This window comes from Marmota monax, unplaced genomic scaffold (genome assembly GCF_021218885.2).
Source record: "Marmota monax isolate L192 unplaced genomic scaffold, Marmota_monax_Labrador192_F-V1.1 WCK01_AAM20220418_F8-fsc00129, whole genome shotgun sequence".
Classification (NCBI taxonomy): domain Eukaryota; kingdom Metazoa; phylum Chordata; class Mammalia; order Rodentia; family Sciuridae; genus Marmota; species Marmota monax.
Window position 1 is genome coordinate 573,483 of NW_026693811.1, and position 13,332 is coordinate 586,814.

General features: G+C 43.3%; 2 protein-coding genes across 21 annotated transcripts in view; one reads left to right on the forward strand and one right to left on the reverse strand.

The window, feature by feature from the left end:
• The window catches only part of Tanc1 (tetratricopeptide repeat, ankyrin repeat and coiled-coil containing 1), a 226,806-nt gene extending 215,631 nt beyond the window's left edge, over window positions 1-11,175 (forward strand). For all 18 annotated transcript variants that reach the window (XM_058584924.1, XM_058584925.1, XM_058584927.1 and 15 more), the window contains 7 exons: window positions 1,278-1,401; window positions 1,756-1,931; window positions 3,285-3,417; window positions 4,607-4,698; window positions 6,389-6,535; window positions 7,367-7,467; window positions 8,039-11,175. In XM_058584924.1, coding sequence (XP_058440907.1) covers window positions 1,278-1,401; window positions 1,756-1,931; window positions 3,285-3,417; window positions 4,607-4,698; window positions 6,389-6,535; window positions 7,367-7,467; window positions 8,039-9,485 — 2,220 coding nt within the window. In that variant the 3' untranslated portion in view covers window positions 9,486-11,175. The remainder of the gene's footprint in view (window positions 1-1,277; window positions 1,402-1,755; window positions 1,932-3,284; window positions 3,418-4,606; window positions 4,699-6,388; window positions 6,536-7,366; window positions 7,468-8,038) is intronic.
• Window positions 11,176-12,552: 1,377 nt separating this feature from the next.
• The window catches only part of Wdsub1 (WD repeat, sterile alpha motif and U-box domain containing 1), a 44,633-nt gene continuing 43,853 nt past the window's right edge, over window positions 12,553-13,332 (reverse strand). For all 3 annotated transcript variants that reach the window (XM_046462321.2, XM_046462322.2, XM_046462319.2), the window contains one exon: window positions 12,553-13,116. In XM_046462321.2, coding sequence (XP_046318277.1) covers window positions 12,959-13,116 — 158 coding nt within the window. In that variant the 3' untranslated portion in view covers window positions 12,553-12,958. The remainder of the gene's footprint in view (window positions 13,117-13,332) is intronic.

Consider the following 13,332-nt stretch of genomic DNA (forward strand, 5'->3'; position numbering starts at 1 on the left):
TTTACAAAATGAAGGTGTAAATGAGCAACTACTGTGCAAGACCCTTCTCCCACTCCCCACCCCTGCCTTAGAATTAGAGAGAGCCTTGAAAATGGTTCCTTTTCTAAGGAGCACAATAGAACCACTCTTTCAAGTGTGTTGGTCCAACAGGTAACCAAATGACAGGAGCTGCAGATGCACGGAAGCAATCTTTTGTGACTGTGCAGGGCCTGCTCTGTCTCTGTCAGGGGAAGGTTGAAAGCAATGGGAATGTGCCACCTTTATCACTGAGGCGAGGTGATAAATCAAGTGTCAGGGGGATCATCTGGGCCCACGGTGGATAAAGCACTTCCCTCATCATGGCATCCTGCGACATCTGCCATCCTTCTTTTCCTCCCCAGCCTTACCACCATACATGGTGTAAGGGGTTATTTCTGAGGTTAAAAGTTGCCCTTGGAGAAGGGCAAACCATCCTCCAACCCTGCATTTAGGAAAGCGTGTTGCTCGGTGTGGCAGGCCAGCTTTTTCCCAGCCCCTCCCTTGCCCCATTCTCTACTCTTGTAGGTACAGTGAGTTCCTTCAGAACCTGGGGATCTGTTTTAAGACCCCTGGAGACACCAGATTCTGAGGATGTTAAAGTCTCATATATAAAATTGCATATACTATGCAATTGCATACACCCTCCCAAGAACTTTCAGTCATCTCTAGATTGTTTATAATACCTAGTGCAATGTAAATGCTATGTAAAGTTATGATGTTGTATTGTTCAGGGGATTATGACAAGAAAAAGTCCGTATATGTTCAGGACAGGTGCAGTTGTTTTCTGAATATTTTCAGTCTGCTGTCTATGCATCCACCAGCGTGGATCCTTGGGCACAAAGGGCTGCCTCTGCTTGGCTCCAGCACCTGCTTGGGGCCCAGATGACCCTGCTAACCCCCTTAGTTATCCTCAGTCATCCTTAGTTATCTCACCTCCCCCACTGTAGCTGTCATGTCATTACTTGATTGTGATTGGCATCACTTCCTGCAAATGACTGTTTCTGCCTGGCACATGTGGTATTTGTAGATACACTAATCAACTGGGAATGTTAAAAGAGCATATATTTGGAAAAAGATTCTGTTCAAAGGAATGCAGTAGAAAGATCGTACGGTCTCCATGTACCACACAACATTCAGAAACATGGAGTTTTACAAGAAAAGTGCCATTCATCTACTTTCAAAGATTGAAGTGCCTGCTGCATAGAAAGAATGCGGCATACTATTGCAGAAAGGAGATTAATTCTGAGTGCTTCTTTCAGATCGTTAGGCTGCTGTTGGAACGCGGCTGTGATGTGAACCTGAGTGACAAGCAGGGCCGGACACCCCTCATGGTGGCTGCCTGTGAAGGGCACTTAAGCACCGTGGAATTCCTCCTTTCAAAAGGTAGCTGGCATGTTGCCCTGCGTAGATTTCCTTTGCAGGGACAGAGAGTTTCAGTAGTCCCACTCAGTACTTTTCTGCCTCCAATTTTCAGTCTTTTAGTTATGGAAATGGATCTCTCTTTGTTCTGGGAGTCTTCTCATACACACACAAGCAGAAAGAAGAGGTGGCACGGGCTGCATATCACTGCTCAGCTTCAGTGCTGACCCTTCGGCCATCAGCTTTAAAATTCGGTGCTCAAGTGACATGCTGTTCTGCCCAGCGCACCGTGTGACCGGGCACTCTGCACTGGAAGACCCTTTGCTTCTGGCCTTTGCCATGTAAGGTCCACTTTCTGTGACTGGACTTTCCTTTCAGGTGCCACCCTTTCTTCTCTGGACAAAGAGGGTCTGTCCGCGTTGAGCTGGGCTTGTCTGAAAGGCCACAGGGCAGTGGTCCAGTATCTGGTCGAAGAAGGAGCTGAGATAGACCAGACGGACAAGAACGGCCGTACTCCCCTGGACCTGGCCGCCTTCTATGGCGATGCCGAAACTGTGAGTACCCACCGGACTTTGCTCCCCTCCACCTGCAGGCCATACCAGGGGCACTGTGGGAAACAGGACCCAGAACCAAAGATGTTTCTGACATATGCCTGGGTGTGGCCTGGGTGTGTGGTGGGTGAAATTTTAATTTTCCCTTATTCTGTGATGTACAGTCCATTCCAGGACTTAGTAAATATTGTAAAGCATTTTTAAAAGCTTAGAATGACCTACTTACAACCTTGAGATACTATAGACATGCATGTGAGTATGTATACCCATGTGCATATGGAGTTTCGTTTCCTCATAGTGATCTGTGTAAATAGAATCCCTGCATTGATCCTTCAGGAAACACGTGTGAGATCATGTAGTACCTGTCTTCATATGCCTGGCCTGTTTCATTCAGTGTCACATTCTCTAGGTTTATCTATGTTGTTGCAAATGACAGGATTTCCTATTTGAGAGCAAATAATATTCCATTTTGTGCATTTATTGGTTGGTGTTTTTAAAGTAATGTGGTATTAATTGCCTAAAAATGTAAAAGGTTTTGGGCACTATCGCTATCTCTTTGCCAAATTCCTAAATCTAGTGGGGGCATAAGGGGGAAAAAAACCCTCAGTAAAGTGAGAACCAGGAGATGTCTTTCAGGGAAGAAGCTTTGTTATTGCAGGCCTCTGAGGTGCCAGAGAGTCTTCAGTGACTCTGGCCTGAGGACTCGGTGCATCTGCTGGGAGCGGGAAACCTTGTGCTGTGCAGAGGCACTGAGGTCGGGCTGGAGAGGCAGCTTGGGGCAGAGCACTTGCCTGGCATGCATGAGGCCCTGGCTTCCATCCCCGCGCACAACACACTACACACATGCACATCGTTAGAGTTCAGTGGTACGTTACAAACTGTACTTCCTGACTGTCAAAAGCAAATATTTAGTTAAATATAATTTTTAATAAGTTTTTTTTTGTTGTTGTTTTTAGTTGTAGATGTAAACTACATCTCAGTGGAGAAGTCCCACTGCTAGTTAACTGCAGGCAGAGGCGACCGTCTCCTTTCTCTGACCAGCAAGTCGGGTCAGACAGGCGGTCACACACTATGCACATGCGTGTCTCATCTGCCCATCCTCCCCGTTGTTGCAGGTAGCAAAGCCACTTCAGCAGAGAAGGCTTTAACTGTGAGCTGCAGCTCCTGTTTTTGATTGTTCATGTTAACTTCATTGCCATCCTGGGATTCCCTAATGGCCAGAGGCATCTGAAATAGGAGAAAAACTAAGATTGTCAGCCCCCAAAATTCAATAGTTTATCAACATCTGGGAGGTGGGCGAGTGGCCCAGTTCCTGCCAGGAGCTGCTTCTCAGGGTTCTGCTCTCCCCCACTGCAGGTGCTGTATCTTGTCGAGAAGGGAGCCGTGATTGAGCATGTGGACCACAGCGGAATGCGTCCCTTGGACAGAGCCATTGGTTGTCGAAACACCTCTGTCGTGGTTACACTACTCAGAAAAGGAGCCAAGTTAGGTCAGTGAACTGTGCCTCTGTTCAGCTTCAGACTTCAGAGTCCCTTAGGGAGCATGAAGCTCACCTGCTCCCAGGATGAGAAAGAGGGCACTTCCTGTCTCTCATCATTAAACATGGTTTAAGCAGCTTATGATAATCTTATGCGTGTGGGTAGAAAACAGAAGCTAAAGCTGAGGCCAGTGTGGAGTCACAGGTATTTGGGACACAATGGAGCCACATCAGGGAGGAGTTAGACTGGGCTCTAACTCTGGGGCTGGTGGAGCATCAGTAGGAACGGAAGCTTACAGGGTGATGCTGGGGAGCAGCCAAGGCTGAGGTCCTCTGTTCTACAGCAACCAGCATGGTCAGCTGGCTAGGGAGGTGGTAACCCCAGTGTGGTTTCTCTGAAGGAGAATTGGAGGGATTTCTTGGATGCATGATGGGTGCACTACTTGAACTACATATGGAGGGGCTGAGCAGGGAGAGCCCCGTCCCTAATGCTGGCTTTGACATCACACCACTGAGCCTGAGGAGGAAAGAGTAACTAAAGCATCCCTATCTTGGTTTGATGTTTAAGAACTTTGCCAAGAGCAATTCTGGGCCAAGGACTGTGATGAAAGCACCATTTGCAAATATTAAGTGGTTAATGGCACCAGGGACTCGCCTAAGCAGGGTCCCCATTTTAACTCGATTCTCCCCACAGCCCTTGAGGTGCCTAGGACTTTGCCTTCCTGCAATGCCCCAGTGCTTGGAGTAGATTGGAGAGGAGGCAGTGGCTGTGATGTAGGCCAGTGGATGGGGACAGGCCGGAGGGCTCAAACTAAGACACCTCAGAGTGGACTGTACAGAGCAGGCTGCGTGGGACTCAGAGCACCAGCCTGCCCACTGCTGGCATGATGGGTGTGTGGGGAGATTACTCTGAGGTCTGGATCAGCTGCCTCCACCTCTCAAAAGGAAGGGGTGGGTCTTAACTGCTCTGATGCCTTAGTGTCTCATTGAGTTTTTCAACAGGACAGATTGGTGCTGGCACCATTCTCCACCTGTGTGCCTAGTTCAGCATAAAATAGGTTAGAGCTCCCCCTCACCTCATGGTTGCTCGCTCCCTTTCCTCCTCCATACTGCCTTCTGGAAGCCCAAGACACAACAGTGGTTCCTGCAGTGGGGCTCCTGCTGTTTGTGTGCAACTCCTGAAAGCATGTTTGTTTTGCAGGAAATGCTGCCTGGGCGATGGCCACTTCCAAACCTGATATCTTGATTATACTTTTACAGAAATTAATGGAGGAAGGAAACATGATGTACAAAGTAAGTGGTAGCACCCTTTCTCTGCTGCAGTAACTGCCTCCAAGCAACCTTTTAGATGGATATTTATGGCCAGAGGTGTGCTTCTGCACACAGCATATGTAACTTAGTGGTAATGGAAGTTCTAAGAGATGCTAACCTGGCCTTATGCCCAGGATTTGTTTAATCTCTCAACAGCAGAATCTTAACTAGAAAGCACTTCTCTTTTGTGTCTGAGAAACATCACTTCAGAACTAATTCTTGAGGCTGAAGCTGTAACTTCCTGCCTGAAGCTGTGGAGAGTCACCTCTATCTCATCTGGCACAGCGACAGGAGGTTCCTTAGCCTTCATGTTCTCCCCACATTTGGAGCACAGCTCTGGGCACAGTATGTGACCCATGGAAAAGAACACCTGGGAGGCATTTCCAGAAGAAAATAATCATTCAGTCTCCCAAGCCTTTCCTATTATTTTATCTATTTACTTACTTTTTGCTTATGGTAGTACTAGGGATGGAACCCTTTATATTTTAGTTTGAGACAGGGTCTTACTAAATTGCCCAGGCTGACCTCAAACTTGTAATGCTCCTGCCTCTGCCTCTTGAGCTGCCACCATGCCCAGTTTTTCATAAAGATTTTTTTTTTTTTGGTAAAATGTAAAGAACCACATAGCCATATTTTAGGTTTTGCAAACCACAGTGGTACAAAACAGCTATAGATAATATGCAAGTGAAGGAATGTGGCCGTGGCCCAGTAAGAGTTCGTTTGTGAAGACAGGTGGCAGGCCAGATTTGGACAGCATGCTCTAGTTTGCCAACCCTAGGTCTAGATAGACATGGAGGCCATTTACATAGATTTCTATTCTTTTTGGACTGTAATTAGATAGAATTAAAAGATTACGAGGGAGAAAAAAATAGATTGTTACCATCTTAATCCTTTTTACTATCAGGCAGCTGTATTTGCTATGTTGTACGTTTTTTCCCTTTTTATTTTTTTAATAGTGACAAATAAATAGGCATGTAGCATGACCCAGCAGGGCTCCTGGCTTGGAATCAGTTTGAAATTGAGTTCAGAGTGTGTATTGTTGTGGCTTTGAAGTGGTTTTAATATGGATTTTGGTAGGCAATTATGTCAGAAACATCAAGCCATTTTCCACAGGCTGCGTGCCTGCTGCGCGACGGGGCTGACTGAGCAAATGGATTTCTTTAGCCTTGAAAATGATGTGGTGCTGCTCTGATTTTTAAAGCCCATGCTTTACTTCTTCCTTAAAGAGAAATTATTATTCTGCAACAAGCTCTGGGTTTATCCACAAGTCTCCACTTGCCTTGGAAACCACATCATTTTTTTCTTCTGATTTTCATTACACTTGGCCTTAAAAATATCTTCAGATGAGAGATCGTTCTTGAAATAACTTTTAATCATACTTGATAACTAAGAAGATAGTTGAATTCATTAAGATGGAAGGATATCAACTTGGCCATTTACAAACCTCTTCTTGTAAAGCCATCTTCCCCCTCGTTGTGTGACCACATGTCATGGAGGCCAGTGTGGATAAGGAGCTCGAGCATGTTTGGGCTGGTTAGTGTCCTAGCTTCTGCCCTGGCACCTATTCACCTTTCCATGGGCTGGGATGGTTTTACATGGAGGTCTCTAGGGGGTGAGAGTTTATTCTTAAAAAGGAAAAATTCCTGTGATTTTTTTTTTTTTTGAATCCTAGAAAGGGAAGATGAAGGAGGCAGCCCAGCGGTACCAGTACGCCTTAAGAAAGTTTCCTCGAGAAGGATTTGGAGAGGACATGAGACCTTTCAATGAACTAAGAGTTTCCCTTTATCTCAATTTGTCTCGATGCCGAAGAAAAACAAACGTAAGCTGAGGCCGTTATTCTAACCCAGACCTTTGGTGGTAGAACTCACATGGCAAAGGCCAGCCCTGCCACAGACCAAATCCCAGGTCTGGATCTGCTCTCTGAGTGATGTCCTTCCTTATAGGAACCTGTCCTGTAGGAAGCAGCACTGTCTGCTCTCTGACGACCACCTGTAGGTCACAGTCACTACCCATCTCTCCATATGGCAAGGGAATGCACTGGGCTTAGTTTCCTCTGCTCCCTTGAGAGAAGCAAATGCAAACCCCTCCTCTCCCCGCTTCCCAGCAGGGACACTGCCAACACTGCCACCAGTTGCCCACCCCCAGATTCAGAAAAAAGGTCCCAACACAAAAGTCTATAAAGTCTGCCTGTCTAAGGTTCCTTAGGTTTGCATAGGGAGCTTGCCAGTGACTAATTTATAACTAATTGTGGTTCACTCATGGTTAATTTGTAACTAGTAGATGTTTCAGTACTTTTTTTTTTAACTTCACCACCCCCGCCCCCTGCCCTTGCCCCCATCAGACCTGCTTGTTCCCACATTGTCACCTTCCTACTGAAGCAGACACACCTCTACCAGTGCTGATCTGCACCCCTGGCTCTACTGCTGATCTCCCTCCTGAGCCATCAGTTGCTGGATTCCTGAGCATAGTAATGGCCTGTTATTGTCTAACCTACTCTCAAACAAGACAAATGGGAAAACTAATCTTGTCCTTCATCCCCCTCTAGTTATGTCCCAAAACTCTGCCACCCTTTAGCTCAGTTCCTATGAAAGAGTTGCCTGTAATTGTTTCAGTGCTGCGTCTGACTTGTGTATTTAAATATTGACACCAGGACTTTGGCATGGCAGAAGAATTTGCTTCCAAGGCTCTGGAATTGAAACCCAAGTCCTATGAAGCCTTTTATGCTAGAGCAAGAGCGAAGAGAAATAGCAGGTACTGTCTGGGGTCACCTGTCCGACTACAGGAGCCTTTCCCCCCTGCCTTTGGAATTAAAGTTACTAGTTGAATTTGAGGAAGTTTTGCTTTATTATGGTTACTCAGATGCCTCTTGTCCCTTTGAATACTAAATTAGCATCTTCCAAGAGGCAAGGTAGTGGGTGTTACTGGTGATGGCTAAACTCCTGTTGGCTCCCAAAATCTCAGTAACTATTCCAACCCATTTGAGACTCACTGCAACACTGAGCACTGGAGTGAGTCCGTGTTTTAGGGAGGCGGCCAACCAGGGGCAGGGAGGGGAGGGAAGTGTTGTACATTCCTTCTGAGAGGTGGACATAGTGAGGGGCCAGTGGAGGTAATGTGGCGTCCACTGAGTTGCACCTACATAAGCCACACAAATCTGGGTTAGCTGAGTAACTGTGGGCTAAACAGGACCTGTTGCATGGTAAGTGGTCAGACCTCATGAAGCTACCTTTTTCTTCCTGTGAGCACAGCTACTTTATGAACAGTTATAAACAGACCATGTTCATACATGGCCTATGACCATATCTTATGTCTTCATATAAAGGCAGTTCGTGGCAGCTCTGGCTGACTTGCAGGAGGCTGTGAAACTCTGTCCCACCAATCAGGAAATCAAGAGGCTCCTGGCCCGTGTAGAAGAGGAGTGCAAGCAACTCCAGAGGAACCAGCAGCAGAAACAGCAGTGCTCCCCTCCAGCTGCACCCGGTGCCTCCGATAATGAAGATAATGAGGAGGACACCCTAACCCCTGGGTTAAAGGACCACTTTCACTTCGATGAGGCCGAAGAGGAGGAAACTTCTCCACAGGAAGAATCCATTTCCCCGACTCCCAGGTGCCAGCAGCCATCCTCGTCTGCCCCTTCCCCGTATATCCGAAACCTTCAAGAAGGGTTACAATCCAAAGGCAGGCCAGTATCACCACAGAGCAGGGCAGGAGTCAGCAAGTCCCTAAGGGAGACTGTCGCTCAGCCGGGGTTGGTTATGCAGCCCACCAAACAGGCACAGATAGTGAAAACAAACCAACACCTGGGTTCTGGCCAGTCTGGCATCAGAAACAGTAGTACAAAAATGCAGGTCTCTTGTCAGAATCCTCCTCCAAGCCCCATGCCAGGCAGGATCCCTGCAGCTCCTGCTGGGAGCAGAAACCAGCATGTAGAGGGAGCAGGTACCTTTACTGTTGGAGCTGGTTCTAGCCACTTTGGGGATCAGCTGGGCCCCAGCCAGAATGTCCAGCTGCAGCGCAGTGAAAGTGGTGCTGCATATGCTCTGCCAAGCAAGGCGAAAACTGCCGAGAGGCTCCTGTCCCATGCCTCTGTGGCTGTGGATGTAGCCCCTCCAAGCCAGGGCGGACCAGTGGGCTGCGGCGAAGCACGACACCCAGCTTCCCTCACCAGCTCAGGCTCCTCTGGTTCTCCATCTAGCAGTATAAAGATGTCAAGTTCAACCAGTAGTTTGACTTCAAGCAGTAGTTTTTCAGATGGCTTCAAGGTCCAAGGACCAGATGCTCGAATTAAAGACAAGGTTGTGAGCCAGGTGCAGAGCAGCGCCACTGAGCATAGGCCCCGCAGTACTCCATTCATGGGGATCATGGACAAGACGGCAAGGTTCCAACAGCAGAGCAACCCTTCAAACCGCACCTGGCACTGCCAGGTGGCAGAGGGGCTACTGACGGGCACATCCCCCGCTGCAGCTGGCCTGCAGTGCTCTAACTCTGAGAAGCCCTCTCTCAAAAAAGGAGGATATACCAGCCAAGCCAAAACCTGTTCTGCCTCCACCCTGAGTGGCAATGTCCACAATGGGGCCCAGGTAAAGGAGCTAGAAGAAAACAAGTGCCAAATTCCAGTCCACCGCCAAGACACGAGAGTAACTAAGAGCGTTTCTCATCTTTACCCAGAAAGTATCTCCAAGCCACCACCTCATGTCAGTAATGAAGCCCACAGGAGCCACCTCACTACAGCGAAACCAAAGCGATCATTCATAGAGTCAAATGTGTGAGCCTAAAGAGACTCATTTGTAGGATTTGGAAAAGTGTGTTGGCTCCTTGTGGTAAATAATTAAATGGTTTTTCATCATAAAAATCACTTTTTAGCCATGTTTTTTTCTTTTTTTCCCATCTAGGGTGGATCAGATGCAATTGATATATTAAAAATATAGAATAAAACTTTAATAAGTCACTAGAAGTCACCATAATAACGCTAAATAGAACTGAAAACTACAGTTAGCTTTACCCATCAAGTTAAAAATTTAAGACAGTAAAGAAGATGTCAACTTTTCTTAGGAAAATTATTTGATTTTTATCACTTTCCTCCTAGCCTTTGCTATGTGGTAAAATCATGGTACTTAACAATGGCCTTTTTTTTTTTTTTTTAACAAAAGGTTTAACTCATCATATAATATCCTAATGACATATTCTAGAAAAGATGGAATTTTCAAGTTACAGTTCCATTGAGTCAAATTCCAATTTTATTTTTACATGTATATACAATTAAAACCTGAGTGATTTCTAGCTGAATGTGTGTGACTATAAATATAGCTTATATTTTCTTTTTTGTTCTTTAAGCAAAACATGAAAGCATCCAAGTATTGTTCCCTTTATAAAAGAAGTTCTTTTAAGAGGATTAAACACTTATTCCCACGTTACGGTTCTTAATCAAAATACTTTTATAGCACCTTTTTTGAAACAATATTCATGCTTCAAGGTGTTCTAATATGTGGAAACAGTCTAAGCTCTCTGGAACCTTGATTGGTTGTCCTAAATTGGATTTGAGCTAAAATACTAAGAGCAGCATTCTTAGTAGCTAATAGATTCGGTCTCAACTGGTTCCAAACTGCTCTTATCAGTGCTAATGTTCCTTAAAAAAAACCTTCCATCATCCCTTAAGGACAGTGTTTAAGTTGGATATTTAAGGTATGGTTGGTTGTTGCTTTTGTTATACAATCATTACTTCATAGTCACATGTTGTATATATTAAATAGCCCAGCCTTATTTGAACTTGTAAATATAACTAAGTAGTTAATCTAAAACCAGAAGCAAACAATAAAACCCCAGTCATGTATTTGCATGTTCTTTGTAAATTTCATCCACGCTGGTTATTGCACTGAATGATGTATTATTATGGCATGTTAACAGTATATCAGTAACGGCACTTTATCTCATTTATATAAGAACACCTTCGAGGTGCTACTTAAGTCCAAACTGATGTATTATGCATTTGTAAAGACAAGGTACAAGAATGAACCTTGGTTCAAAGGTATTTTTATATGAAATTGTGTGCTATTGGAGGATGTTAAGATACTAGGTTAAGAGAGGTGGAAGTATATTTGTTTTATATGTTGGGATGTGAAATTTATTTTCTAGAATTGGGGAAAAGGAAGTTCTATATTTGCAGAATGTTTTAAAAATGAATAGTTAGGAAGTTCCTGTGAACATCTTTAGGGTTTTGTATGAATAGGAACTTCCTAGTGTCATTCTTCAACATTTGTTCCTGCGTGTGTGTACAGTGTGCTTTGTATAAACAGCTTTATCATTTTTATAGGCTTTCCATGAGTTCTTCTATAACTACTATAGCTTATTTATTGTTTATTATTTTCTTTAATATTTGTGAAAGTCTTACTCTTTTGTTATGTAGTTTTGTTTCTGCACAACTACTGTACTTTTCCATAAGGAATAAAGGCCATTACTAGACTTGGGTTGGCATTCAGTGACTTACTGGGTAAATAGAGCACAACAGCTCCTGCCTTGTTTTAACCTCTGCATTTCACTCTTTGCTTTGGGGTAGTACTTTTCTATACAAATACTACCAAATACATATTAAATTTCATTTTATAATTTTAGAATAAAGGTAGCAGCTTCTAGAAATTCCAAAATATTCAAGGGTCAGAGCTAGTTTTTTTGTCTGAAATAGAAAGCATGAGGAAAAGCAATCTGTATTAGTTGTCTGTTTTTGTTGGCGACAGGAGAGCTTTAATATTTTAACTCTCGGGCACTTTGGCAATACACTGAACATTGTTATGACAGTTTGTTCTTTAACACATTTGTGGTATCTTTGTTCAATGTTTGTATTTGTCTTTATAACCACATATTTCAGTTTCAAAGGAGTGAATCAGAGTGAATGGTAAGCTGTTTTATCATCATAAAATTCTAAGTTGGAATCTTAAGCCTAATATTATTTTAGGTTATTGTCTGGTAACTAGTATTGCTAGAAACCTAAGTATGTTCAGTTTTTCAAAGCTATAGAAAGTTTAAAAACAAAACTGGGGTTGCAGTTGTAGCTCAGTGGTAGAGTTCTTGCCTAGCATGTCCGAGGCATTGGGTTTAATCCAATCCACCACATAAAAAAATAAAGGTATTGTGTCCATCTTCCATTTAAAAATATATATTTTATAAAAAACTGGATAATACATAATTCTTGTCCTTGGGTACTTGGGCAGGCTTGTCTTTTCCTGTAAAGCAGTCAGTGTGTTAGTAAAATTAGTAATGCATTAAATTATGATTTTGATTTAGTCTTAGTAAAAGAGGACACTGGGTCAGTTACCCCAAGTGAAATTCCATTAGGAAGCTGTGGGTCACAGGGCACTAGCGCTGGTTCCACATAGTCCTGAACCAACATTGGGGCCTGGAAAGTCCATTGAGTGAACACCAGTCAGGATGGTGGTGGTGGTGTATTAAATACCCCAGAGTACTATGTAAAAATGCCATTGTATAATTACCCTGCAAGAACTTCTAAAAAGTCTGAATTTTAAAAGGAGGCTAGTTAGCCCCTTTGTATACTATGCAAAGTCAAATTGACTTATTCATGGTAATTTATTTTATCTAACTTGTATCTGGGTTTGAATAAAAATCCTTAGTATCCTACAAATTGAGTCCAACAAAGTTGCTTATTAAATGTCTGAAGTGATTTTCTCAATTATAAGTAATTTATAATTATTTTTTTATAAATCCTCAAGTTATCAAACAAATGGCTATTAACTAGGATATAACCATCTGTTATATAGCATTCTGATCTTTAGTTGTAAAGTGATATGACCCATACCTAACCAGAATAAATTTAAAGCACTCCAATTTAAAGTCAAAGTAAAGTTTTATTTTTTGCATTAGTACAAAAAAGATGTATAATTAAGTCCATGAATTTTAAAGAATGAAAATTGAAGATTTTTATAACTAAATTTATTTTTCCTTCTGTTTTGCTTTTAATAATGCTTGCTTAGTATTTAATTCAAATGAGATCACTGAAAATATAAATAATACAACATAACAATTTATTTATTTTTGCAGTATTGGGGATCAAACCCATGGCTTTGCACGTGCTAGGAGTGCTCTGCCACTGAGGTACATTCCCAGACCCTTTTAAAATTTTTTGAACAAGATCTCGCTAAACTGCTGTGACTGGCTTCAAACTTGGATTCCTCTTGCCTCAGTCCCCTGAGTCGCTGGGATTTCAGGCATGAACCAACGTCAGCTAATAGTTTTATTTTTGATGTGTCTCCAGCCATCGATTGATGGCCATTTTCAGAGTCCTATTTGGTGTAAGAACCACTGAAGGAAGAACCAGATTTGTCATTGGACTTGTACGCTTCTTTTTGCTGATCCAATTTTCCATTGCTTCCTTTTCATATGAATAGCCATCTTGAAAAACAAAAAGGTATACAAATTATTTGAAACGTAGGAAAGTAGATAAAGTTTCTAAAATGAACTGAGTATAAAAACTCATTGCCAAGGCCTCATTGGGTTTTAAATGATATTCCTGTCATGCTTGGACTGCTATACCAACGTAATCCCTGCCACAACTGAAATTCTAGTGTTTTACATGCATTAAGATTGGATTATGCTCTGTCACACACA